The sequence below is a fragment of the Rana temporaria genome, chromosome 3 (genome assembly GCF_905171775.1).
Source record: "Rana temporaria chromosome 3, aRanTem1.1, whole genome shotgun sequence".
NCBI classification, from domain to species: domain Eukaryota; kingdom Metazoa; phylum Chordata; class Amphibia; order Anura; family Ranidae; genus Rana; species Rana temporaria.
Window position 1 is genome coordinate 134230845 of NC_053491.1, and position 25755 is coordinate 134256599.

The 25755-nt window shown below is 42.0% G+C and overlaps 1 protein-coding gene across 8 annotated transcripts in view; it reads left to right on the plus strand.

Annotated features, from left to right (window-relative positions):
- Nucleotides 1-25755, plus strand: part of CACNA2D1 (calcium voltage-gated channel auxiliary subunit alpha2delta 1) — an 856738-nt gene that overhangs the window by 764257 nt on the left and 66726 nt on the right. For 5 of the 8 annotated variants that reach the window (XM_040343442.1, XM_040343443.1, XM_040343446.1 and 2 more), the window contains 5 exons: nt 2422-2442; nt 4877-4937; nt 17949-18046; nt 20996-21080; nt 23205-23267. In XM_040343442.1, the coding sequence (XP_040199376.1) occupies nt 2422-2442; nt 4877-4937; nt 17949-18046; nt 20996-21080; nt 23205-23267 (328 nt within the window). The remainder of the gene's footprint in view (nt 1-2421; nt 2443-4876; nt 4938-17948; nt 18047-20995; nt 21081-23204; nt 23268-25755) is intronic. The other 3 variants (XM_040343444.1, XM_040343448.1, XM_040343449.1) reach the window with 1 other exon arrangement.

Consider the following 25755-nt stretch of genomic DNA (forward strand, 5'->3'; position numbering starts at 1 on the left):
ATATCATTAGAGGAGATTTAAATGGCACATGAAATGGTGCAGATATCAGAGCTACACATCAAGTTGAGTACTGATTCATATAGGTACTTTTTATAATCATTTGTTGTACTGAGTGTTTTAATGTGTGTTAAAGATACATGTATTAAGCTGGGCACCCACATTACACCCCAATTTGATTCCTTTTGAATGATACAAAATAAATATATTTTTCAACCACAATGTGGAGATTGTATAGTGTGTTGAGTGATGCAACCTGCTTGGGTCTAAAAAATGTTTTACATTTTTCTAGGAAACACTTTATACAGCCTTTTTCATATCATGACATATAGGCTCGTTTCACACTTGTGCAATGCGGGAACCCTGCAAATCCACTGCGCACTCAACTCGCACAGCAGTTTACACTGTCATATGCGAACTGCCGGGAGTGTTAATACATTGTTAATGACACCCCCATTTCATCTTGCATATCACACTGCGAAATGACAGTTCGGACATGAATCTGAGCGCATGGGTGTTCACATCCGATTCTGGTGCGGACCTGTGTGAGTTTGGTCCGAATGTAATGCGATATCACCCATACTATCTGTATGGCTGAAACTGCATTACACGAACATTGCATGTGATTTTCACTGATGTGCGGATCACATGCAATCTCGCAGAGTGCGCTGGTGTGAACCAGCACATATTAGATCTTATCTCATGTGGATCTCCTCACATTTAGATTTATGTACAAGAATGACTTAACCCACTAGATTGCACAATAAAATTGCGTTGTCAGTTATTTTACACCGTTTTCTGCACCTCAAACACAGCTAAAATCTGAAATTAGTAGTCAAATTAAAAGCTGAATAAATTGACATGTAAATCCCATCCTTGCCTGTCTGAAATGTTCTAAACAACACGTATGCCACGTACACACGATCGGTTCATCCGATGAAAACGGACCAATGGATTTTTTCATCAGATATCCGATGGAGCTGACTTTCATCAGTCTTGCCTACACACCATCAGTTAAAAATCCGATCGTGTCCAACGCGGTGATGTAAAACACAACGAAGTGCTGAGAAAAATGAAGTTCAATGCTTCCGAGCATGCGTCAACTTGATTCTGAGCATGCATGGATTTTTGACCGATGGATTTCCCCACAGACGATCATTTTTTTCTATCGTTTTTTTAACCATCAGAAAATCTTAAAACAGGTTCTATTTTTTTTCACCGATGGGGAAAAAAAAAACGATGGGGCCCACACACGATCGGTTCGTCCGATGAAAACGGTCCATCAGACCGATGGTAACTGATGGTGTGTAGGGACGACGAACCATCAGTCAGCTTCATCGGTTAACCTATGAAAACGGTCCATCAGACTATCGTGTGTACGAGGCCTAACAATCCTCCTTCTTTTTTTTTTTTTATTCTTGTTTGTTGACTCTGTATGTATGTATGTATGATTTTTCTGTGCACTCTTTTTATGTTTATTTTAATACCTATTCAGAATTGACTATCCAAAGAAAGGCACACATTTCCCAATAATTTATATAAATTCTCACTAAATAGGATTTCTAATTGATTTTCCCTAAGTCGCTAATATTCTGCCCCTTAGCAAAAGGATTTTTACTAGTGCTGTTTTACATGAATTGATATGTTAGAAATAATAATAATTACTTGTTAAGCACATGCAGCAACTACTTAAAGGGGTTGTAAAGGTACAATTTATTTTTCTTAAATAGCTTCCTTTACCTTAGTGCAGTCCTCCTTCACTTACCTCATCCTTCCATTTTACTTTTAAATGTCCTTATTTCTTCTGAGAAATCCTCACTTCCTGTTCTTCTGTCTGTAACTCAGTAATGCAAGGCTTTCTCCGTGGTGTGGAGTGTCGTGCTCGCCCCCTCCCTTGGACTACAGGAGAGTCAGGACACTCTCTAGGTTGCAGATAGAGAAAGGAGCTGTGTGTTAGTGGGTGTCCTGAGTCTCCAGTAGTCCAAGGGAGGGGGTGAGCAGGACACTCCACACCAGGGAGAAAGCCTTGCATTACTGTGTGGAGTTACAGGCAGAAGAACAGGAAGTGAGGATTTCTCAGAAGAAATAAGGACATTTAAAAGCAAAATCGAAGGATGAGGTAAGTGAAGGAGGACTGCACTAAGGTAAAGGAAGCTATTTAGGAAAGAAAATTGTACCTTTATAACCCCTTTATGGATTGCACAACAGATATTTCTACAAGAAGAAGATTTTATGTAAAATCTTGCATATGCTCCGATTGTGATGAGTGTTTGTCTCTTTCTTCCAGACTTCAGCTGTATTTGAATTAACCTTTTATCTAGTCACAATATCTTTATTCAATAACTTGAATAAAATATTGTTTGTGACCCCTTTTACCTTTACCCTGTTTTTCCTATTCTCTTGCTTTCTCTATCTGATGGACAGCCAAAAAAAGCAGAATGAAGGGCAAGTACATCCTTTATGCTTATTTTGTTAGTTTTTACTTCCCTTTTATATACCTCCTTGCTGTTTCAGTTCTCTTATTCTATGTGTCTACAGTGAATATTTATATTGCCTTTTTCTCTGTCTCAATTATTTGTTAGCTTTTTTTTTAGCTTTCTTGGGTATTTTTTTTTTTTTAGGGTGGACCTCCGCTTTAAAGTGGTTGTAAAGTCAGAAGGTTATGTTTATTTTAATGCATTCCATGCATTAAGATATAAAGCCTTCTGTGTATAGCAGCACCCCTCAGCCCCCTAATACTTACCTGAGCCCTGTCTCTATCCAGCAATGTTGCAGCAGTGTCTCAACTGCCCAGAACTCCCCTCCTCATTGGCTGAGACAGCAGTGCAGCGCTTTTGGCTCCTGCTGCTGTTAATCAAAGTCGGCAGCCACTGAGAAGAGGAAGGGGCGGGGCCGGGCCGCGGCTCATTGTCTGCATGGACACAGGGAGCTGTGACTTGGCTCAATTTCCCCCCATAGCTGCTTGCTGTGGGGGCACTCAACAGGAGGGAGGGGCCTGGAGCACCAAAGGGGACCCGAGAAGAGGAGGATCCAGCCTGCTCTGTGCAAAACTACTACAAAGGGCAGGTAAGTATAACATGTTTGTTATTTTTAACTAAAAAAAACAAGACTTTAGAATCACTTAAACAAACAAACTACAGTATATGAAAAGGGAGTAGCCGCTCCAGGTGGGAACCCAGACGAACATCCTCCGTTGCAGACAACTCAGGTGCAGGCAATGCACCTAGCAAAGCAGGAACAAAAATTATTTCTGGACAGCCGCACTCTGAACAAGTTGTAGCCTTTATTTAAAAAAGGACAGCACTACAAGTCACAGTCGGGTTTTATTTTATGTTGCTGTGACTTGTAGTGCTGTCCTTTTTTTGATAAAGGCTACAACTTGTTCAGAGTGCGGCTGTCCAGAAACAATTTTTGTTCCTTCTTAACTACAGTATATACTGTACAATATATATACAAGATGAGGAACATGGCTAGTAGGGAATACAAGAGATGCAAGGAAGGGGGGGAATCAGGACTGGGTACAGGAACAAGGGGAGTGGATAAAAGGCAGCAAGGCTCAGGGTGCAGGGCTAGAGCAAGATCAAGATCAAGACAGGAGTACGATAAATGGCAAAACCATTAGGCTTAGCACAGCAAGCAAATCAAAATACTAATGTAATGTGTATAAGCAGAAGAGGGACTTAAGTACCTTCCCGGCAGCCAACATCAAGTGGGGTCTGATTACTAGAAACTGTTGGCTGCTGGAAAACACCCCCTGATGGACACTGGAATTACAGCTTTCAACCAAGGGAACCACAGTGCCACCAGCATGTGATTCAGGTCCTGACAATGCCAATCACTCTTGTCAGGGTAAGTGCAATGGTTGTAGATCAGATTTATGTAATTTTTTGAAAAATAAATATGGCATTTAGTTTGCCAAGCATGCTGTACTTTAAAGTACAATCCTATGTGCATGTCTTTTGGCAGACTCTGTAAACGAAGGCAGCCCATAGATGAATATTTTTTTTATTCAACCAGCATGTTGAATGAAAAACTGACCAGTTTCCCCCTTCCTCCCCACTGAGCTATTGTGTTCTGTCAGTGGAGAGACTTCTCTATCACCAGAATACACCGATTAGCATTGCAGGCTATACCCTGCAGTGCTGATCAAGCATCAACAATCCAACAGGATAGTTGTACAGAAGGCGATTGGTAGATCAACATCTGTACAACCTACCTGCCCATACATTGATCGACATTCGGCCGGTTGTTTTTCGGTCTATTATTTTTGATCTCTTCTGCTGTTCACAACAAAACTGATAGCTAAACTCCAGAAAGCTTGTACTCTTGCTCTGATCTTGACAGCTACTGGCTGCGAGTTGTAAGTATATAAAAAATCATATGAATAAATACCTGATTTAGCAAGAAATAAACATGTTAGCTGTGAGATTAATATACATTTCCTTTAAAGTTAAACCTAACCCTGACTTGTGAGCAGAAAGGATTTGCATTACAGAATAGACATACTATGCAAAATAGACATGCCCAGTAGTTACAGCATCCCAGCCTGGATAATCAAGATGGCAGAAGACTTTGAACCCAGAAAAAGTAGTGGACACATCAGTATTATAGGGTTTAGGTCCACTTTAAGACTGTATATAATGAAAATGTGCCCCGTTTTGAAATAGGTTGTTAAACTGTACATTAATTCTTTCTTGGAGTACCTCATTATATTACTTTTAAAGCATATGCCATGTATGTCATAATTAAACAAATGTGGCTAACACAATTAATGAATCTAACAGAGGGAATGTAGCACTGATATTGTTTGCTGTTACAGACTGTAAAAAATCAAGTTTTCCTTTTCTCTATCTGATATAAGGCATTTATCTTTTTTCAGACTGTGAAACTTTGAAACCTGAGCAGTTTGATGAAGCTGGGGCCACCTATCTAGCACCAAGGTTTTTTGCATTTAATTTTGTTTGTTGTTTTAAGAAAAAATATTTTTTTCATTGGCAAGTGCTAACTTTAAATACAGACACAAAAAAAAAAGAAGAATGACTTTGGAAAATAATCAAGTGACATATCAAGTCATCACCTATTCTTTTTCTTTAGAGTATGGGGTATATTTATTTATTTGATTTGTATTTCTTTTTTTTTAACCTAGACCTATGTTTATTCTAAGAAAATGGCCATAGGGGGGATAAATCCCTAGGAGGGCCAAATTGGGGTGGGGTAGTGGGAAGAAGAAATAGGGAGAAAGCGCAATGAGCACTAGTTAAAAGAAGGGGGTATTTGGCAAAATTCCAGAAGAAAGTAGCAGTGAAGCATAAAAAAGGGGGTATGGGAAATGTTCAGTGGTCACCAAATGTCAACAGTAATCAGAAAGATTTTATCAATTTGAAGTTTTCATCATAGACAACTTTGTAGCGTGAATTGGGTGGTCTATTTAAGATTAGGGGATCAGTTCCGTATCTAAACTTATATACAGTGGGTGACCGCGATATTGTGTCAATCTCGCTCCCTTTTTCGGCGAGATTGACCACCTACGAGCCCCATCTCGGGAGCCAGCGCCGAGCTGGCTTGCAGCAATGGAGACAAAGCCGTCATAGAAGCGATGAGGATCCGACTTGTATTCCCGCCAATTCTACACGTGTGCGGCATTTGTTATGAATCCTGAGGAGGAACTCCCCGCCGGATTTTAAATAAAAATCCGGCATGAGTTCCCCCCTCAGAAGCATACCAGGCCCTTAGGTCTGGTATGGGTTGTAAGGAGACCCCCCTACGCCGAAAAAACGGCGTAGGGGTCCCCCTACAATCCATACCAGACCCGTATCCAAAGCACGCTACCCGGCCGGCCAGGAAAGGAGTGGGGACGAGCGAGCGCCCCCCCCTCCTGAGCCGTACCAGGCCGCATGCCCTCAACATGGGGGGGTTGGGTGCTCTGGGGCAGGGGGGCGCACTGCGGGCCCCCCCACCCCAGAGCACCCTGTCCCCATGTTGATAAGGCCTCTTCCCGACAACCCTGGCTGTTGGTTGTCGGGGTCTGCGGGCGGGGGGCTTATCGGAATCTGGGAGCCCCCTCAAATAAGGGGGCCCCCAGATAACGGCCCCCCACCCTAAGTGAATGGATATGGGGTACATCGTACCCCTACCCATTCACCTGGAGGCAAAGTGTTAAAAGTTAATAAACACACGACACAAGGGTTTTTAAAATAATTTATTTGTCTGCTCCGGAGGCACCCCCTGTCTTGTTTAGCTCTTTTTGCAGGGGGGCTTCTTCTTCCGCTATCCTGGGGGGGCTTCTCCACTCTCCGGGTCTTCTCCGCTTTCCGGGGGTCTTCTCCGCTATCCGGGGGGGGGTTTCTTCACTCTCCGGGTCTTCTCCGCTTTCCGGGGGTCTTCTTCTATGTTCGCCGCTCTCCGCTGTTGACTCGGCGCACCCCGGTTCTTCCTCCCGCTGCCCGGTGCCTTCTCCTTCAGGACTGGCCGCCGCTATACTAGCGGGGGCCAGCCCGCTCTTCTGTGACATCATCTTCTTCACTTCTCTTCTTCTGCCTTCTCCCGATGTTGACACGTCGCCTCTTCTCGCTGCAATGACAGGTGCGCGGCTTGCATCTGACTTATATAGGCCTCACAGTCCCATCATGCTCTGGTACCTACCCATGTGATACCTACCCACGTGGGTAGGTACCAGAGCATGATGGGACTGTGAGGCCTATATAAGTCAGATGCAAGCCGCGCACCCATCATTGCAGCGAGAAGAAGCGTTGTGTCAACATCGGGAGAAGGCAGAAGAAGAGAAGTGAAGAAGATGACGTCACAGAAGAGTGGACTGGCCACCGCTAGTATATCGGCGGCCAGCCCTGAAGGAGAAGGCACCGGGCAGCGGGAGAAAGCGGATAGCGGAAGAAGAAGCCCCCCCTGCAAAAAGAGCTAAAGAAGACAGGGGGTGCCTCCGGAGCAGACAAATAAATTATTTTAAAAACCCGTTGTGTCGTGTGTTTATTAACTTTTAACACTTTGCCTCCAGGTGAATGGGTAGGGCCTGGTATGCTCCTGAGGGGGGAACCCTTGCCGGATTTTTATTTAAAATCCGGCGGGGAGTTCCTCCTCAGGATTATTAACAAACGCTGCACACGTGTAGAATTGGCGGGAATCCAAGTCGGATCCCCGTCGCTTCTATGACGCGCTCACTGGAATGTGCTTTTACTATTCCAGCGAGTGCGAGATGTCGGCACCCTGTCGCCGAGAATCAGCGCGATGCTGTCGTGCTAAAAACACATTCTCGGCGGCAGGCACTGTAGTAGTGGGGGATTTCAGTGAGGTCCTTGATAAAAGTGGAGAGATTTCTTCCCATACATCAGAAATTACAGATACATTTAGAAAATATTATGAAAAATTGTATAAATCACAGGGAGTAGACGGGAAGGAGGAAATTAACATGTTTTTTTAGGAACATGGACATACCGACCCTCATAGCAGGGGATAGAGAGGGAATGGAAGCCTTAATAACTCTATAGGAATTACAACAAGCAGTGGCCGGGATGGCCAATCAAAAATCTTCTGGGCCAGACGGACTACCGATGGAGATTTATAAATATTATGGAAAAGTACTGCTTCCGGAGTAACTTAAGGCTTTAAACTGGGTGATGGTGGAAGGGAAACTGCCAAATTCAATGACAGAGGTCACTATAAATGTGTTGCACAAAGAGGGGAAAGACCCGTTAGATACATTGGCGTATAGACCAATCTCCTTGCTGTGTACAGATGCCAAAATACGGGCAAAGGTACTGGCAGCCAGGTTGAATAAAATCATCCATAAACTCATACATCCAGACCAAACAGGTTTCATCCCTAATGGGTCAACCAGTATGAATATAAGAAGGGTAAATCTAAACCAGCAGACCCCGGCAGAGAATATGGGATCAAGAGCCCTATGGCCTGGATTCACAGACACCGGCGCATATTTATGCCGCCATAGCGTATCTTTTGTACGCTACGCCGAAGTAGCGCAGAGAGGCAAGCACCGAATTCACAAAGCCATTGCTCTCAAATCTGCGCTGGGTTTCTAAGGCGTAAGCCGAAGTGGGCGTGATACATGGAAATGAGGGGCCGAGTGCCAGACAGATACATCTAATGAACGGCGCATGCGCTGTCCCGTGGACGCATCCCAGTGCGCATGCTCACAATCACGTCAGAACAACTGCCTAAGATATGCCAGATCACTGCCTACGGCGTGAACGTAACCTACACCCAGCCATATTCACGTCCAGCGTAAACTACGTAAAATACAACGGCTTATGTTCCCTGGCCCATACCTTTGCATGGGTTGCGCCTCATATATGGGGAATAACTTTACGCCGGACATACAACTTACGCAAACCGTGTATATTATGCGCCGTGCGCAAGTACGTTTGTGAATCGGCGTATCTCCCTCATTTGCATATGTGAATAGAAAATCTATGGGAGCGCCAAATACGTCCAGCGTAAATATGCGCCCACTCTACGCCGGTGTAGGCAAGTTACGTCGGTCGGATGAAGCCTATTTTTCTGGCGTATCTTAGTTTGTGGGCACGGCGCACAGATAGGACGGCGCATATTTTCACTTATGCTGCGTTTCTTGAGATACGTCGGCACAAGTGCTTTGTGGGCCATAGTCTCTGGATGTAATCAAGGCTTTTGATATAACGAAGGTACAGTGGAAAAGAATATTGGAGCTGGGACAACTGGTAAAATGTTGAGATATAGGAAACACGATGAAATGGTTTATTTTTATACTTGGATGTTTTTGAACCTGTGGATAAAAAAACTAATAAAGAATATGGAATAAAAAAAAAAATTAAAACTTATTTAGGGAGAGGTAGGTTTAGCATCTCCTGATTTGCTGAAGAGCATGAAAAAAACATCCCAAGATACCATATGTTGCAGAAGTTTGTTTCCTAATGGTATAGTAAAGCTGTTAAGCCCTTTTTCTTTTGATGTCCTTAATTGTGAGGGAGATTTGAGGAGTAACAGGCTGCTTCCATGGCGCTGAAATGTATGCCCAAATTTCATTTTAAGGCCGATATGTATGGAGTGAGCACACAGTTAAGGTGCAGGGAGTAGTTCATAGGATGATGGTCTAGATACACCTAGGTAAGTTGGGAGCACTAGTTGTTGCACTTTCTCTCAAGATGGGTGTATTTTCAGGCAGCTTCAAAAGATATGTAGAAGAGTGCCTTGAGAGGAGGCATATCTCCAGCAAAGGTCAGAAGACTATAGGAAGATCTGATGGAGATGGGCCAGAACCCTGTATTATCTGGAGATTATCTTGCAGCCATGTTTTTTAAATTTCTTAGCTATTGATGATGACCTGTTGGCAACGCTGTATCCTGGCCTAGGCCAACAAGGTCCAGGCCTAGGGCAGCACTTTGCAGGGGGGGAGCAGCAAAAGAGTCTTTGTTGGCTTGTGCTATACTGTTAGTGTAACGCAAGCTGCTTCTAATTTTGACTGTCCTATCATCATGGACCACAAACCTTCCTCACTGTGCTATATATTTTCTGGTGCACCATTGGCATGGTTATACTGTATGGGCCAGATTCACAAATCTCTGTTTCTAACTATGCGGCTGATTCATAGAACCAGTTACGCATAGCTAGTCCTAAGATCTGACAGGTGTAATGGACTTACACTGTCGGATCTTAGGATGCAGTACCGCAGCCGCCGCTGGGGGCATTTCTCGTCGTAATCCAGCGTCGGGTATGCAAATTAGCACTTACGGAGATCCACAAAGCTTTTTTCCTTCGTTAAGTCGCCGTAAGTGTTAGTTTGCCGTCGCAAAGATAGGGTACCTTTACAAAAGTGTAAAGGTACTCTACCATGCAAAAGTATACCCGTCGTTCCCGCGTCGGTTTTGAATTTTTTTTAAATCTTTTCTTTTTCCCGCTGCAACTCTTTTTTACCTGTCGCGATTCACAAAACTCGGCGCAATGTAACTTCACGCAAAGCACGTCGGGAAAATAGCGTTGGGAGCATGCGCAGTACGTCCGGCGTGGGAGCGCGCCTAATTTAAATGAGACTCGCCCCATTCCATTGGGCCCGCCTTGCGCCGGACGGATTTAAGTTACACCGCTGCAAATTTCCAGGTAAGTGCTTTGTGGATCGGGCACTAACTTGTGTAATTTGCGGCGGTGTAACTTAAATCAGAAAAGTTACGTTGCGCCCGCTGGCTGTGAATCTGGCCCTTTATTCTTAGTCCTCTCCATAAAATTATCAGAAATGTGTGCTTAAAGTAGAACTATAGGCAACACTTTTTCATTTTGGATAGAGTAAGGAGGGAGGGGGTTATAGCCCCTGTTAGTTTATTTTTTACCATCCCTGACCCATTGCAGAGATTTCCCTTCACTTCCTGCCTCATAGCCAAACAGGAATTGAGCGTAAATCTATGCAAATTAAGGTAATCCATTGCTTCCCCACAGGCCCTAAGAACTAGTGTCCTCACTCGAAAATTTCAGAGTGTGTCTTAAACAGAAAGGGTTGTGGCCTTGACAGGAAGGGGTGGGTCATATTAAAATTAGGGGGTGCATGAGTTTAGTCAGGCCTAGGGCAGCACAAAACCTAAATACACTACTGCCTGTTGGTGAACAAGATGGCCCTTTCTGTTTGTGGTGGATAATTGTCATGTTCATTTCTCTATCCCACTCGTGAATGTAAGATGGGATATGCCCTTGTGAGGGGGCTACCAACCTTTATTTCTGCAACTGTGACTTCACAGGAAAGAACTATACTTTGCATTGTATGTATACCACAATTTATATATATATATATATATATATATATATATATATATATATATATATATATATCTATATTCAGAAAAAAATATTCCTTCTAATTCCTACATCTTTGTGCTCAGTGAACAAAATCCAAGATGTGTGTAACAGAAAGGAAACATATGACTGGATAATCAGTCAAGGAAGTAGTAGCTAGTTGTGGTTAGTGATTACCAAAGACACAGAGCTGAAATCATTATATTACCTGGACCTCAAGATGTTGACATTAGTTTTATAGTACAATTGTGCCAATGTATTAAGACAAATGATTATATCTGATTTCTACATTTTGTGCTCAGTGAGTTAGTTATTGTACTTGTGAATTATACTCACAACATTTCTTGCTAAAATAACTTTCAACTTAAAAAAAGTTTGAGTGAATGCTAGGATAAATAATACTTTATATACTGCAAAAATGTTTGTATATGCAGCATATTGCAAGTTATGGTCATACAAAACCCTATAGCAACATGCAAGACAGTTTGCACATGCTATACATTTCTCATCAGCAAGTTCTTCATTCTTGTCTATATCATCAATAGGGTTTTGAGGAGGGCATGGTTTCTATAGAACCGAAACCACAAAGTTTAACCTTTAGTATGAACTTCAGCCAATTGTGTTACAGTTTGCAAAGCCTTTGTTGACATGTCACTTTTTTTATGATCTAACTAAACGGTTTGGGGTCTAAGTAGGGTGTATCATGGATCAAAGTTTCATTTTATTTTGTAGATTAAGCTTCATTGAGTAAAAAACATTAGAGACTGGAGAGGGGGGTGGACATGTCATTGCATTGAATTAATTAATATCTTTGTTATAGTTATAATTGAGACAGTTTTTCTTCCTTCCTTCCATATGGAAGCTTTTTCAAACATGCTGGATAATATTAGGTCTCAACATGTTGCACTATCAATCATGGTCACTGACTGAAGCTTTGCCTTACAATGTTACCAGACCACCTTTTCTTCTAATTTTAGGGTGATGTGCCTTTTTTACTTCTCAGGGCCCCAACCTCTCCTACATGCTTGTGGATATTGTTATAACATTTGCTAATAAGCAAAACAAGCTCAAGAAGATGACTATGATTTTGATCAAGGTTATATAAAGTATGGACAGTTTCAACTTTCCTCTGAAAACAAGGCCCAGCTTAGCAATGCACAAAAATATATAATTTAACCCAGTGTACATCAACCCTGTCCTCAGGGCCCACTAACAGGTCAGGTTTGCAAGATAACTGAAATACATCACAGGTGATATCATTTTCTGCTCAGTGATTGCAGTATTCTAGTCTGCATCTCCCCAAGGTAATACATAAAATCTGGCCTGTTAGTGGCCCCTGAGGACAGGGTTGATGATCACTGATTTAACCTATTCACAATCTCATGGTTTTGATGTTTTTTCTACTTTTGCCTATTTCTCAGACACCCATAAGTGATAATGTCCTAATTGAGCCCAAAGTCTCAATATTTTGTGTGACCACCTTTATTTTCCAGCACTGCCTTAACCCTCTTGGGCATGTAAAGCATGCTCAGGTCAGGTGCATGCTTTGGCCAATCAGCAACAGTCAATGCACTGCGATCTCGCAATGCATTATGGGGGGCTCTGCGGCACTCGAATTTGCTGCGAACGCTCGATATGTTCCTGTTTGTTTGTGAACAAACACTCAATGTTACGTTCGATTTGAACATCGGGACCATCCCTACTTTACTATCATTGGACTGGATTAAGCACAGTACTAGGAAGGGCTAGGTGAGTCTAGAGCAGTGATGGAGAACCTTGGCACCCCAGATGTTTGAAACTACATTTCCCGTGATGCTCATGCACTCTGCAGTGTAGTAGAGCATCATGGAAAATATAGTTCCAAAACATCGGGGATGCCAAGGTTCATCATCACTGGTCTAGAGCAAGATGTTTCATCTCTCCCACTGCAGGCCCTCCCATGGGAGACCACGTCCCTACACTAGTTGGTGAAATTGCACCCCTTGATAAGTACTATCATATCAGTCTTGGCCAAGGTGGAATGTCTGGGGATCTCTCCCCAGATATCCAACTATGTCTCCAATAATTGGGGCCCGAAATTTGGTTCTGGGTTTGATGAAATCAAGATTCAACGCTTTTTTTATGACTAAATAGTTAAGGATTAAGCACATTTTACAGGGGTTGATGGCGGTCCATCTCTGAGATCCAAGACGTGTTCTTTCCATCACTAGACTACTGAAGAGCCATGCAAGTACAATAATTTCTAAATACTATCCAATTGAGTATAGTATCCCAGAGGGCGGTCTTATTGTTTGAGCAACACTTTCTGAATACCTCATTACTTCGTCATACGCTATTGATTTCTTATTCTTTAATGAATAAATCTCCTAAAGGGTTATGTCTCCCCCCTTCTACAGAAGTGGGAATGGGACCTGGATAAGACCTAGAGAAGACCTTTGTGGTAAACTTCCCCCCGCTGGTGAAGTCAGTTAGTTCCCTGATGGATAAGTGGCAGCAGGGATTTCATTCATGGTTTGGCCGGTGTAATACTATCAAAATGAATGTGCTACCAAAATTCCTGTATCTGTTCCAAGCAATACCCATACAAATCCCTGCTGCCTTTTTTCGTCAGTTAAATACGTTATTTACCAAATTTATCTGGGCCAATAAACGACCGAGGATCAGTAGAGGGTGTATGACCCTGCCTAAGTGCTACGGTGGGCTGGAAGTTCCAGACATAATTAAATACCATCAAGCGGCGCACTTGGGTAGGGTCATAGATTGGTGCAGAAATAGTGAATTCAAATTATGGTAGAACTGGAACAGGAGGTTAGCCAGGTCCCCTAGAGAAGAGCACTATGGTGCTATGCAAAACTACCAGACCCACTTAAAAAACATATTTTTATAGGCTCAACACTAGCCATAAGCTTTAAAATCGGTGCAATCCCCACTATATCAAATATTGGGGAACCCAGGTTTCCAGCCAGGGATGGAGGGAGGGGCCTATGCCTCTTTGACACAACTGGGACACCAAATTCAAATGAAAATACTGCCAGGCCCTACAACTCCGTCATTTTTTAATTTCATTAGGCCCAGCAGGAAGCTTTAGAAGGGGTTTGACACAATTCAAAAAATATTGTGAAGAGAAGGAACCTCTCACTAGAACAATATCCAAGCTTTATAGGTTGTTAATAGCACCCTCAGATAATTATGAGATACCAGCAATGAGAGAATGGGTAAGGGACCTTGATCAGAACCATACCCAGGCTCAACAACAGAAGGTAATAGATCTTTCAGTGAAAACATCAACTTGTACTAAAACACAGGAATTAAACTACAAACTTTTAAATAGGTGGTACTATACACCGGTGAGAATAAGTGGGTTTTCGCCTGAAATTTCAGACCAGTGCTGGTGATGTAACAAGGAACAGGGAACATTGTTCCATACATTTTGGTCATGCCATAAGATCAGACAGTACTGGTTGGAGGGACAAAAAGTCGCCCAAAAATTGACATCACATCCAGTGCTGGATGACCATGCTTTCTTTTTGTTACATCTCTCACAAATACCAACAAAGACATATAAAAAGTCGGTCATCTGTCATTTGATTAACGAGGCCAATGCAGGTATTGCTCGAAATTGGAAAAACCCTAGACCACAGTCAATAGCAGAATAGCTTAATAGAGTTAGAAATGTGGGGGCCATAGAGGACTTGGTGCTCTCGGCTCAAGATAGAAAAGAGCAATACAATGAAACCTGGACACCATGGAATGTATTTGTATATACAGAAGAGGGGAAGAGGTTGCTGGGGAATATAAGGGAGTAATAGGTCCGCCTGTCTGATAGTATAATTCGGAGGCCCTATTCCTTCAACGTGGGGGGGGGGGGTGACTTGGAGAGGGGGAGGTGGAGGGTGGGGGGTGGGACTTGGGTTGTAGTTTTTTTTCTCCTGATTAAGTTTATTTTGAGCTTGCTTTGTGAGACTGAGGCTATTCTTGACCTTGGTCTAGGGAAGGAGAGGCTTGGTGGGGGGGAAAGCAAAAGGGATGGGGAGAAAATAAGAGGGATGAGTGGGTAACACATTGATAATTAAAGAATAAGATCATCGAGAATTAGAGGGATATTTGAAGATAAGATAAGGAGGGTACAGAACCCAGCGGGCCGGTACTGGTGGATACAGATAGGGCTGGGCAATGTAAATGTGAGAGTAGATGGGAAATGATTTGTGTATATGTAATAGAAAATGCCTTTTATTCTGAACATCCCTTTATTCTGAAAATATAAATAAAGAATATAAAAAAAAACGAAACATAAAGATGAGCAGTTTGGTAAAACATGGTATTATTGGCATGATGTCCAATACTCACAGGAAAATGCCAAAGACCTATCCACCCTGATTAGAGATGAGCTTCGTATTCAAGTCAAACTCACGTCCGACTCGAACATCGTATGTTTGATCGTTCGTCGAATTACGAACGTTTTGGGCCGTTCGCGCCAAATTCGAGTTGCGTTTCCCGGCCCATAATTTACTGCGGCATCGCAGTGCATTGCTGGCTGATGATTGGCCAAGCATGCACTATGACCCGCATGCTTGGCCAATCACAGCTTGCAAAAAACGGAGAGCCATAATTGGCCAAGTCCATACAATCTTTTGACCAAAGATCTTTCAATGTACAGCATATATTCCAAAAGCTATGAATTTGCTGATTTATTTTAAAGAACATATTCTAGTAACCACAGCCAGGATAATTAGATAATTAATGTGTGACCCACTTTTCAAAAACTTTCTGTTACTGTACAACAAGGACATTACTAGAATTGTAAAAGACTTGGGGAACATCAAGAAAGAATTTGACAACCAGTGAGTGTGACAGTATGAGTGTCTTGAAGGGGAGTAAATTAAAGGGGAATGGTTATAGTATGAGCCTATTATTATACAGGATTTATATAGCGCCAACAGTTTGCGCAGTGCTTAACAAAATAAAGGCAGACATTACAGTTACATTACAATTACCGTATTTATCGCGGTATAACGCGCTCTGGCGTATACCGCGCACCCCCAAAGTGGCCCCCAATCCTGTGGGAAAAAAAGATTTTTTGTTGTTTTGTACTTACAGTTTTGATGTCTTGCGCGGCGTCCATCTGCGGCCTCGTCGGGTCCGGCGTCCTTCTGCGGCCTCGTCGGGTGTCCTCTTCGGCGGGTCCGGCGTCCGTCTTCGGCGGGTCGGGCGTCCATCTTCGGCGGGTCGGGCGTCCATCTTCGGCGGGTCCGGTGTCCATCTTCGGCGGGTCCGGTGTCCATCTTCGGCGGGTCCGGTGTCCATCTTCGGCGGGTCCGGCGTCCTTCGGCGGCGTCCTCCCGCTCGTTTCCCGCCACGACTTTGAATACTGCGCCCGCATATAGCGAGCGCAGTACACTCGTGAATCTTCGGGCAGGCTCGGGCGCCTCTCGCACTGACGTCCTGTACGCTCAGGACATCAGGACGTCAGTACGAGAGGCGCCGAGACTGGCCGAAGATTCACGAGTGTACTGCGCTCGCTATATGCGGGCGCAGTATTCAAACTCATGGCGGGAAAGCGGGTATCGGCGTATATCGCGCACCCACGATTTTGCCCTGATTTTCAGGGCAAAATAGTGCGCGGTATACGCCGATAAATACGGTAGGTACAAGAGGAATGAGAGGACCCTGCTCATTGAAGCTTACAATCTAGGAGCCTACTTGCTGTTTATACCCCACACCTATGCCATATTCTCTTTACCCATAAAGTGTGCATTAATTACTTTGATAGTTTCACAGATACATATAAACCTAAGGGCAAAAGATAATTTTTTAAACATACACAGGGAGCCAACACATTGTCTGAAACTACTTTAACCACTTAAGGACCGGCTCACGTACATATACGTCATCACTTTAAAAATGAATATCTCGGTAACGGCAGCAGCTGCTGCTACAACCGAGATATCCATCGTTAATGTGGCTGGTCCTGTAAACAATAACGGTGGTTTCCGTGGTGGATTCGCCGCAAGATCATCCCCTCCCGCCGCGTACCGGAGCCGTCGGCAGCAGGCGATCGGGTCCTTCACGCTGCTTTGCTGGGATACGAGTGAGGGCAAGATGGCCCCCACCCGTCTCCATAGCAGGCAGAAGCTACATCAAATCGTCACTTCCGCCCATGCTTCTAAAGGCACATTTTTTTTTTATTGCATTTTAGTCTAAACATGAGATCTGATGTCTTTTTGACCCCAGATCTCATATTTAAGAGGACCTGTCATGATTGTTCCTATTACAAGGGATGTAAAGTGACCCTTTTTTAAAATCAATTAAAATAAATAAGAAAACAAAAAAAAAAATTTTAAAGCGCCCCGTCCTGACAAACTTGCGCACAGAAGCCAACACATAAGTGAGTAGCGCCCGCATATGAAAACGGTGTTCAAACCGCAATCGTTAGAGCGAGAGAAATAGTTCTAGCCCTAGACCTCCTCTGTAACTCAAAAGATGCAACCTGTAGACTTTTTTTAAACGTCGCCTATGGAGATTTTTATGGGTAAAAGTTTGACGCCATTCCACGAGCGGGCGCAATTTTGAAGCGTGACATGTTGGGTATCATTTTACTCGGCGTAACATTATCTTTCACAATATAAAAAAATTGGCCAACTTTACTGTCGTCTTATTTTTCAATTCAAAAAAGTGATTTTTTTTTTAAAAAGGTGCGCTTGTAAGACCGCTGCGCAAAACAAAAAGCATTACAATGACCGCCATTATATTCTCTAGGGTGTTAGAAAAAATATATATAATGTTTGGGATTCTAAGTAATTTTCTAGCAAAAAAAAATGTTTTAAACTTGTAAACACCAAGTCTGAAAAACAGGCAAGGTCCTTAAGTGGTTAAAGAAGAACTGTGGGGCATGTGCACTGCTGATACTAGCAAATTACATGATGTACAGGAATCAGGTACAAGATAAGTAAAAGATCTTAAATTATATTTTACATTTGTCTATACCTGGCTCTGTTTTGAAAGCAATGACTGAAATCTCTTTATTATAATTCATTATAATTCTCATGTATTATCTAATTAAGATAAGTATTGCATTCACCCCTAACTATCATGTGCTAAAAAAAAAATTTAAAGAAAGGAATATACATTTTATAATTAATTCATGTATCTTCTTTCAACAGGGAATACTGTACTGATCTACCCATATCTAATAATAACACGGAATTCCTTGTAAATTTTAACAATTACATAGACACAAAAACACCTTCATACAAAGAATGTAAGTAAAAATGCCACATTTCTTATTTTCAAGTAAACCCATGCTCTTTATTATTTGCATTGTGTATTTTATGACAAAATGTACTTCTATTATACAGTATATACTGTATATATATATATATATATAATTAAATATTTTGGTTCCAGGGAAATCTCATTCATATTTAGGCACAGCTCTGGAAACCACAGGGATTTAGTAAATGTTGTTTTTATCTTAGAGGTCATGGATCAGGTTTATTTGGCTGATCAGAAAAATCTGTATAAGTTGTAAACATTTTTATTAAATGTTGTTTTCTTTTTGTTGGATGCTACCCTGAGCTTTTTTCTTATTCATCCCCTGCACTCTAGACTCCCTTCCTGTGTTCTGGTAGGCGTGCCAGCATTCTATGTTTGCCTTAACACCCGTTAGATGGGCACTTTTTTTTTCCATAGCCAGCTCACATTGTTTGCTATTTCAAATTTACCAGTTCCCGGCCCAGATTGTCCTAACTTTACTTGCTCTGACCTTACTGTGACTCCTGATCAGTACTCAAATCTACCTTCTGATTGCTTTTGATGTCCCTTGACAGATACCCCAATTATGTATATATTTATATATCTTAATTATGCTTGTGTCTGATACTTTGGTACTGACAGCACCTGGCTGTCTTGACTCCTGCTCAAAACTCCATGATGCTCAATGTTTAACATTATGCTGCTCTGTGGGCATTTTGATCTAGGCCTGCCCTGTTACCTCTTATGTCTAGCTTTGTACCCAGTTGGGGAACAGTTCACAATCTAGACACTCTAGGCTGGCCAAAAAAAAAAAACGATTTACTGGCCTATACAAAATAAGTATGCCCAAACATGTACTTCTATAGTATGCTGCAAACCTAAGAATCTGAGACCTGAATGTTCAGTTTTGAATCTCATTGTTATGTTGATGCTTTGGTTTTTCCTGTTTTTTTTTTCTTCTGTTGAAAGCTGTTCACTATATCATTTTGGATGTCATAATATGCAGTATATCAATACATATTTCCAGTGTCTGATCATGCAGTCACAATTTTAAGACCTTTGAAGAAACAGACTTTGAAATGTATGAAATTGTAAATACAACATAGCTTTTCTGAGATAACATTTTATTTTTGAAAACAGGACCTTACAAATATAAGTGATAACTGGATTTTAATTTATCTTCAGTTATCTAGCTGAGTTGTATAACTGCTCTTTATATCCCACTTTTCTGACTGTTGTACATACGCTTTTAAAAATACCAGAATCATTTAACGAAACAAAAAAATGATTGTGCCAAAAAAAGTACTTAGCGGGTCTTTTATAGTGCTAAATCAAAATAAGATTGTGTATCTTAAATTATCTGGTAAATAAGGGCCAGATTCACAAACGAGATACGACGGCGTATCTACTGATACGCCGTCGTATCTCTGTTTCTAACTATGCGACTGATTCATAGAATCAGTTACGCATAGCTAGCCCTAAGATCCGACAGGTGTAATGGACTTACACTGTCGGATCTTAGGATGCAGTACCGTGGCCGCCGCTGGGGGGAGTTCTCGTTGTAAACCAGCGTCGGGTATGCAAATTAGCACTTACGGAGATCCACAAAGCTTTTTGCCTTCGTTAAGTCGCCGTAAGTGTTAGTTTGCCGTCGCAAAGATATCGTACCTTTTACAAAGTGTAAAGTTAGTACACCATGTAAAAGTGTACCCGTCTTTCCCGCGTCGCTGTCAATTTTTTTTTTATTTTATTTTTTTCCCGGCGCAACTCTTTTTTTCCTGACGCAACTTTTTTTTACCCGTCGCGATTCACAAAACCTTGGCGCATCGTAACTTCGTGCAAAGCACGTCGGGAAATTTGCGTCGGGAGCATGCGCAGTACGTCCAGCGCGGGAGCGCGCCTAATTTAAATGGGACTCGCCCCATTTGAATTGGCCTGCCTTGCGCCGGCCCGGACTTAGGATACACCGCCGCAAATTTCCAGGTAAGTGCTTTGTGGATCGGGCTCTAACTTGGAAAAATTGCGGCGGTGTAACTTAAATCGGAAAAGTTAAGTTGCGCCCGGGTTACGTGAATCTGGCCCTAAATATCTACTAGATCATTTATTGGCACATATCAATGTTAAAAAGTAAATCTTTCAGTAATCTTAGACTTTTTAGGAAAGTCCTTATGCAATTTAAATAACATATTTTAGTTACTTATGGATATTTCCATTAAATGCAGTTAACAGTTCTTTTCCATTTTATTATGGTTAATCAAAGGATAACACGTTTATATTAGGTGGGGCTGTAAAGTAGAATAGCAGAAATAGCTAAATAGATATAACTAACAACTAACACTATGTAGCATTACCGAATTTTGTAATACACACATATACACACACTGGTTTAAACTTCACTTAGAGAAGCTCATGAGCATGCACTGAAGATCTCTGGGAAGAAAACGTTATATCCATACTAACCTCCATGCTGTTGCATCGTCTGATGCTGCAACTTTCCCCCATCAGCTCCAAACCCAAGAACTGAGTAATCACATGACCACTTATCACTCAGTCCTCAGTCAGCTCTGAGCAGAGAGCGGTGACTGTCAGTTACCAGTTGGGCTTTAAACAAAGACTTAATCATCCAGAGCCAACCCTTCAAAAACATACAGGAATACGACAGAACAGCATAACATAAGTCACTGCTTATTATTAATTTATGCTTGATTACAAATAAAATGAATGACACATTTGACAAATTTGAATATGGGATTAGAACCTCCTATTCAGCATAGCATGTGATTCTTCCTTTACCAATGTTTAGTAGTTTAAATGCCTCAACCCCTATAGGGAAATAAAGAGACATGAGACTAGATGATGTGGACTCATTTTACCATGTAATACTAAACTGTTTTTTATTTTATTTTAAACATTGACTTGCTTTGACTTGTATTTTACTTTATTTAACCTAAAATAGGTAACAAAGAATTAATTAACAGAGCTCTACTGGATGCAGGGTTGTCATATGATCTTGTTCAAAACCACTGGAAGGGTCCACTACCGTAAGATTTTTAATTTTTTTCTTAAATTTCTAATTAAAAAACTTTGATCGCTGAATAAAGAGACTTGGGCCCAGATTCTGGTAGAATGGTGTAAAACTGCGGCGGCATAAAGTATGTCATTTATGTTACGCCGCCGCAAGTTTTACGGGCAAGTGCTTGATTCACAAAGCACTTGCCTGTAAAGTTGCGGCGGCGTAGCGTAAATCCCCCGGCGCAAGCCCGCCTAATTCAAATGATCCGGGTAGGGGGCGTGGATCATTTAAATTAGGCGCGTTCCCACACGGAACGAACTGCGCATGCGCCGTCCCTTAAAATTCCCGCCGTGCATTGCGCTAAATGACGTCGCAAGGACGCCATTGGTTTCAACGTGAACGTAAATGGCGTCCAGCCCCATTCACGGACGACTTACGCAAACAACGTACATTTTTAAATTTCGACACGGGAACGACGGCCATACTTAACATTGGTTGCCCCTCATATAGCAGGGGCAACTTTACGTGTCGCAAATCTAACGTAAACGTTGTATCTTCACTGCGTTGACCTCGCGTACGTTCGGGAATTTGCGTATTTTGCAAATTTGCATACTCGATCGGGAAAACGATCACCTAGCGGCGAAAAAAAAATTGCATTTAAGATCCGACAGCGTAAGAGCCTTATGCCTGTCGGATCTAATGGTTATCTATGCGTAACTGATTCTAAGAATCAGTCGCATAGATGCGACGGCCCAGATTAGGACTTACAACGGCGCACATGGCGTTGCGCCGTCGTAAGCCCTTTCAGAATCTGGGCCTTGTATTTTAATGAGACTGTATAAAATTAAAGCCATATATTTTTCATTTTTATTAAATCAGGTACATTTACATTTTCTGCTAACAAGTACAATTCTATACTCCCTTTCTCATGATTCAACATTAGTCTTAACAACTTTACCGAAAAGTCCTGTTTTTCAATAGCTGAGCTTAAGCTTGCTTTCCTTCTTTGCATATGACAATATTGGTGCTTGATTGTTGGCTAATCAAGTGCACGTCACTATCACATGGCTGAGAGAAAGTAGTGATGACTTGAAAAATGAAGGGGAATGAGTTGCTTGCTTCTCCATACTATGGAGTACTTCGCTTCCATAAGTGAATGGAGCTGCAGAGTATGAAGGAAACCTATAAGCAGCTGGTAATGCTGGCTATTAAGTGAACTTGTTTCTTTGCACTGCATAGAAAAAACATTGGCCCGGATTCAAAAAGAATGGCGTATATTTATGCGGGCGTAGCGCATCTCATATGCGCTACGCAGCCATAACTTAGTCAGGCGAGTAGTGTATTCACAAAGACCTTGCGCCCGAAGTTACGGCGGCGTAGCGTATATGGTCCGGCGTAAGCCTGCGTAATTCAAATGATCCAGGCAGTGGGCGTGTTGTATTGAAATGAGCCGTGACCCCATGCAAATGAATAGGCGATCAAACGGCGCATGCGCGCGCATGCTCAGAGTCACATCGCAAATACTCCCAAAGATACGTCGGCTCAATGCTTAGTCGACGTGAACGTAACCTACGCCCATCCCCATTCACGTATGACTTACGCAAACGACGTAAAATACGACGCTGTTGTGACGTTTCCGACGTCCATACCTAACATGACTTACCCCTGCTTTATGAGGGGTAAAGTTACACCGGTCGGACGCCTTACATAAACAGTGTATTTTAATACGCCGGGCGCAGGTACGTTCGTGAATCGGCGTATCTAGCTCATTTGCATATTCGACGCAGAAATTAACTGAAGCGCCACCTAACGGTCAGCATAAATATGCACCCCAAGATACGACGGCATAGGAGACTTACGCCGCTCATATCTTGGCCAAATCTATGTGTAACTGATTCTAAGAATCAGGCGCATAGATACGACGGCTCACATTTGGACTTACGACGGCGTACGTGGAGATACGCTGTCGTAAGTCCTTTGTGAATCCGGACCATTGACTTTAAATGCCCAAGATGCTCCAGAAATATGAGTTAATCAGCCCATTTAAAGCAGCAAAAAATAAATAAAATGTATTTGTTAAATTGCATTTTTTCTATAACAAAGATTTGCTGTTTAGTTTTTTCATTCATTTATAAATGTTTTACTCTTCCAGAGAAGGGGTCACTGCCAGATTTGTATCTACAGATGGTGGGATTACCAGAGTGTACCCAAAAAGGTAATGTGCCATTATAATTACTATATATATCATCGGACGAACTGATCGTGTGTGTGCCCCATCGTACGAACTGATCGTGTGTGTGCCCCATCGTTTTTTTTCCCATCGGTGAAAAAACTTAGAACCTGTTTTAAAATTATCTGATGGTTAAAAAAACGATCGTCTGTGGGCAAGTCCATCGGTTAAAAATTCATGCATGCTCAGAATCAAGTTGACACATGCTCGGAAGCATTGAACTTCATTTTTCTCAGCACGTCGTTGTGTTTTACATCACCGCGTTCTGACACAAACAGATTTTTAACTGATGGTGCGTAGGCAAGACTGATGAAAGTCAGCTTTATCGGATATCTGATGAAAAAATCCATGGGTCCGTTTTCATCGGATGAACCGATCGTGTGTACAGGGCATTAGAGATGCAAAAGCATCTAAATGCTATTCATAAATGTTGCAATGTCATATCAGAAGGGCCGGGGTCTATATTGCAAATATAAAGCTGAATGCTCAAATCCAGACAAATATTTTAATTGACTTTATTTAAAAAATAAATACATTTGAAAATATTTTTCAGGTAGTTAGGTATCTGTAAACCAATCTCCCCCCCCCCCCACGCCTTACATCACCGGGTCTCGTGACTCATCAGGGGGATTCCTAAAGTCGGACAAGAGGCTATCTCCTCTTTATACTGCATCCGCTTTTGTGATTACACTCACCAGATCCACAAAGAGAGTACGCCGGCGTACTTTCAAATTTCCCGCGCGTCGTATCTTTGTTTTGAATCCTCAAAACAAGATACGACGGCATCTGGGTTAGATCCGACAGGCGTACGTCTTCGTACGCCTTTGGATCTTAGATGCAATTCTTCGGTGTCCGCTGGGTGGCGTTCCCGTCGTATTCTGCGTCGAGTATGCAAATTAGCTATTTCCGACGATCCACGAACGTACGAGCGGCCGTCACATTCTTTTACGTCGTTTCCGTTTGGCTTTTTTCGGCGTATAGTTAAAGCTGCTATTTGGTGGCATACGCAATGTTAAGTATGGCCATCGTTCCCGCGTCTAATTTGAAAATATTTTATTTTGTTTGCGTAAGTCGTCCGTGAATGGGGCTGGACGTAATTTACGTCCACGTCAAAACAATGACGTCCTTGCAACGTCATTTAGCGCAATGCACAGCGGGAAATTTAGGGACAGCGCATGCGCAGTTCGTTCGGTGCGGGGACGCACTTCATTTAAATGAAACACGCCCCCTACTCGCCAATTTGAATTACGCGCCGTTACGCCGCGAGAGATACACTACGCCGCCGTAACTTACGGCGCAAATTCTTTGTGGATTCAAAGATTAAAAAAGTAAGTTACAGCGGTGTAGCGTATCTCACATACACTGCGCCCATGCAATTGTACGAGGATATGCCCCACCATTTTCAAAGTTAAAAAACAAGATTTCAGTAAACATTCCAAATGTACAGCTTTATCATTATAAAGATGTGACAAAAAATGATTTAGACCACTGTAAAAAAATATATATATTTATATATATATATACACACCCACACTGTATGTGTGTGTGTATATATATATATATATATATATATATATATATATATATATATATATATACAGTATATATATATCGTTCATGTGTACATTAAGACCTCGTACATACGATAGGTTAACCAGAGGACAACGGTCTGAAGGACCGTTTTCATCGGTCAAAACCGATCGCGTGTGGGCCCCATAGATTATTTAACCATAGGTTAAAAAAAAGCCAACTTGCTTTAAAATTAACCCTTTGGATTCCTAACCGATAGGTCAAAACCGATCGTTAGTAGGCACGACCATCGGTTAAAAAACCCACGCATGCTCAGAATCAAGTCGACGCATGCTTGGAATCATTGAACTTCGTTTTTTTCAGCACGTCGTTGTGTTTTACGTCACCGTGTTTTTACACGATCGGTTATTTAGCCTATGGTGTGTAGGCCTGACGGACCATCAGTCAGCTTCATCGGTTAACCTAAGACACGGGTCCTTCCGACCGTTGTCCTCTGGTTAACCTATCGTGTGTACAGGGCTTAAGTTTCTGCTCTAAAGGGTATTCTATCTTGACACCACCTTTTATGGCCATCTGGAACTTTTGCTAAAAGTGTCCAGCAGTGTTGATTATTTTTACAATTTAGGAATATGACTCATGCTGCTTTCTGGATACAGTTGCATTATAACAGTTGTATTACAATGGAGGCCATGAAAATAAACCCAAGTCTGATAACATAAATATATAGCTAAAAGCACATTAGGAAACCAAAAGAGATATACAGTTTATTTCAAGTCTATGAAAATAATTCAAAGGCTGCACTGAAATTCATGCTCTTATTAAATGAAGAAAATATATTTATTGCTATATGAAGCAAGCATCGGTCTGTGCAATAAGCTTGCACAATTAAATACATATTTTCCCTATTGCTTCCTTCATGAAGATATATAAGTAGGGTCCTAAC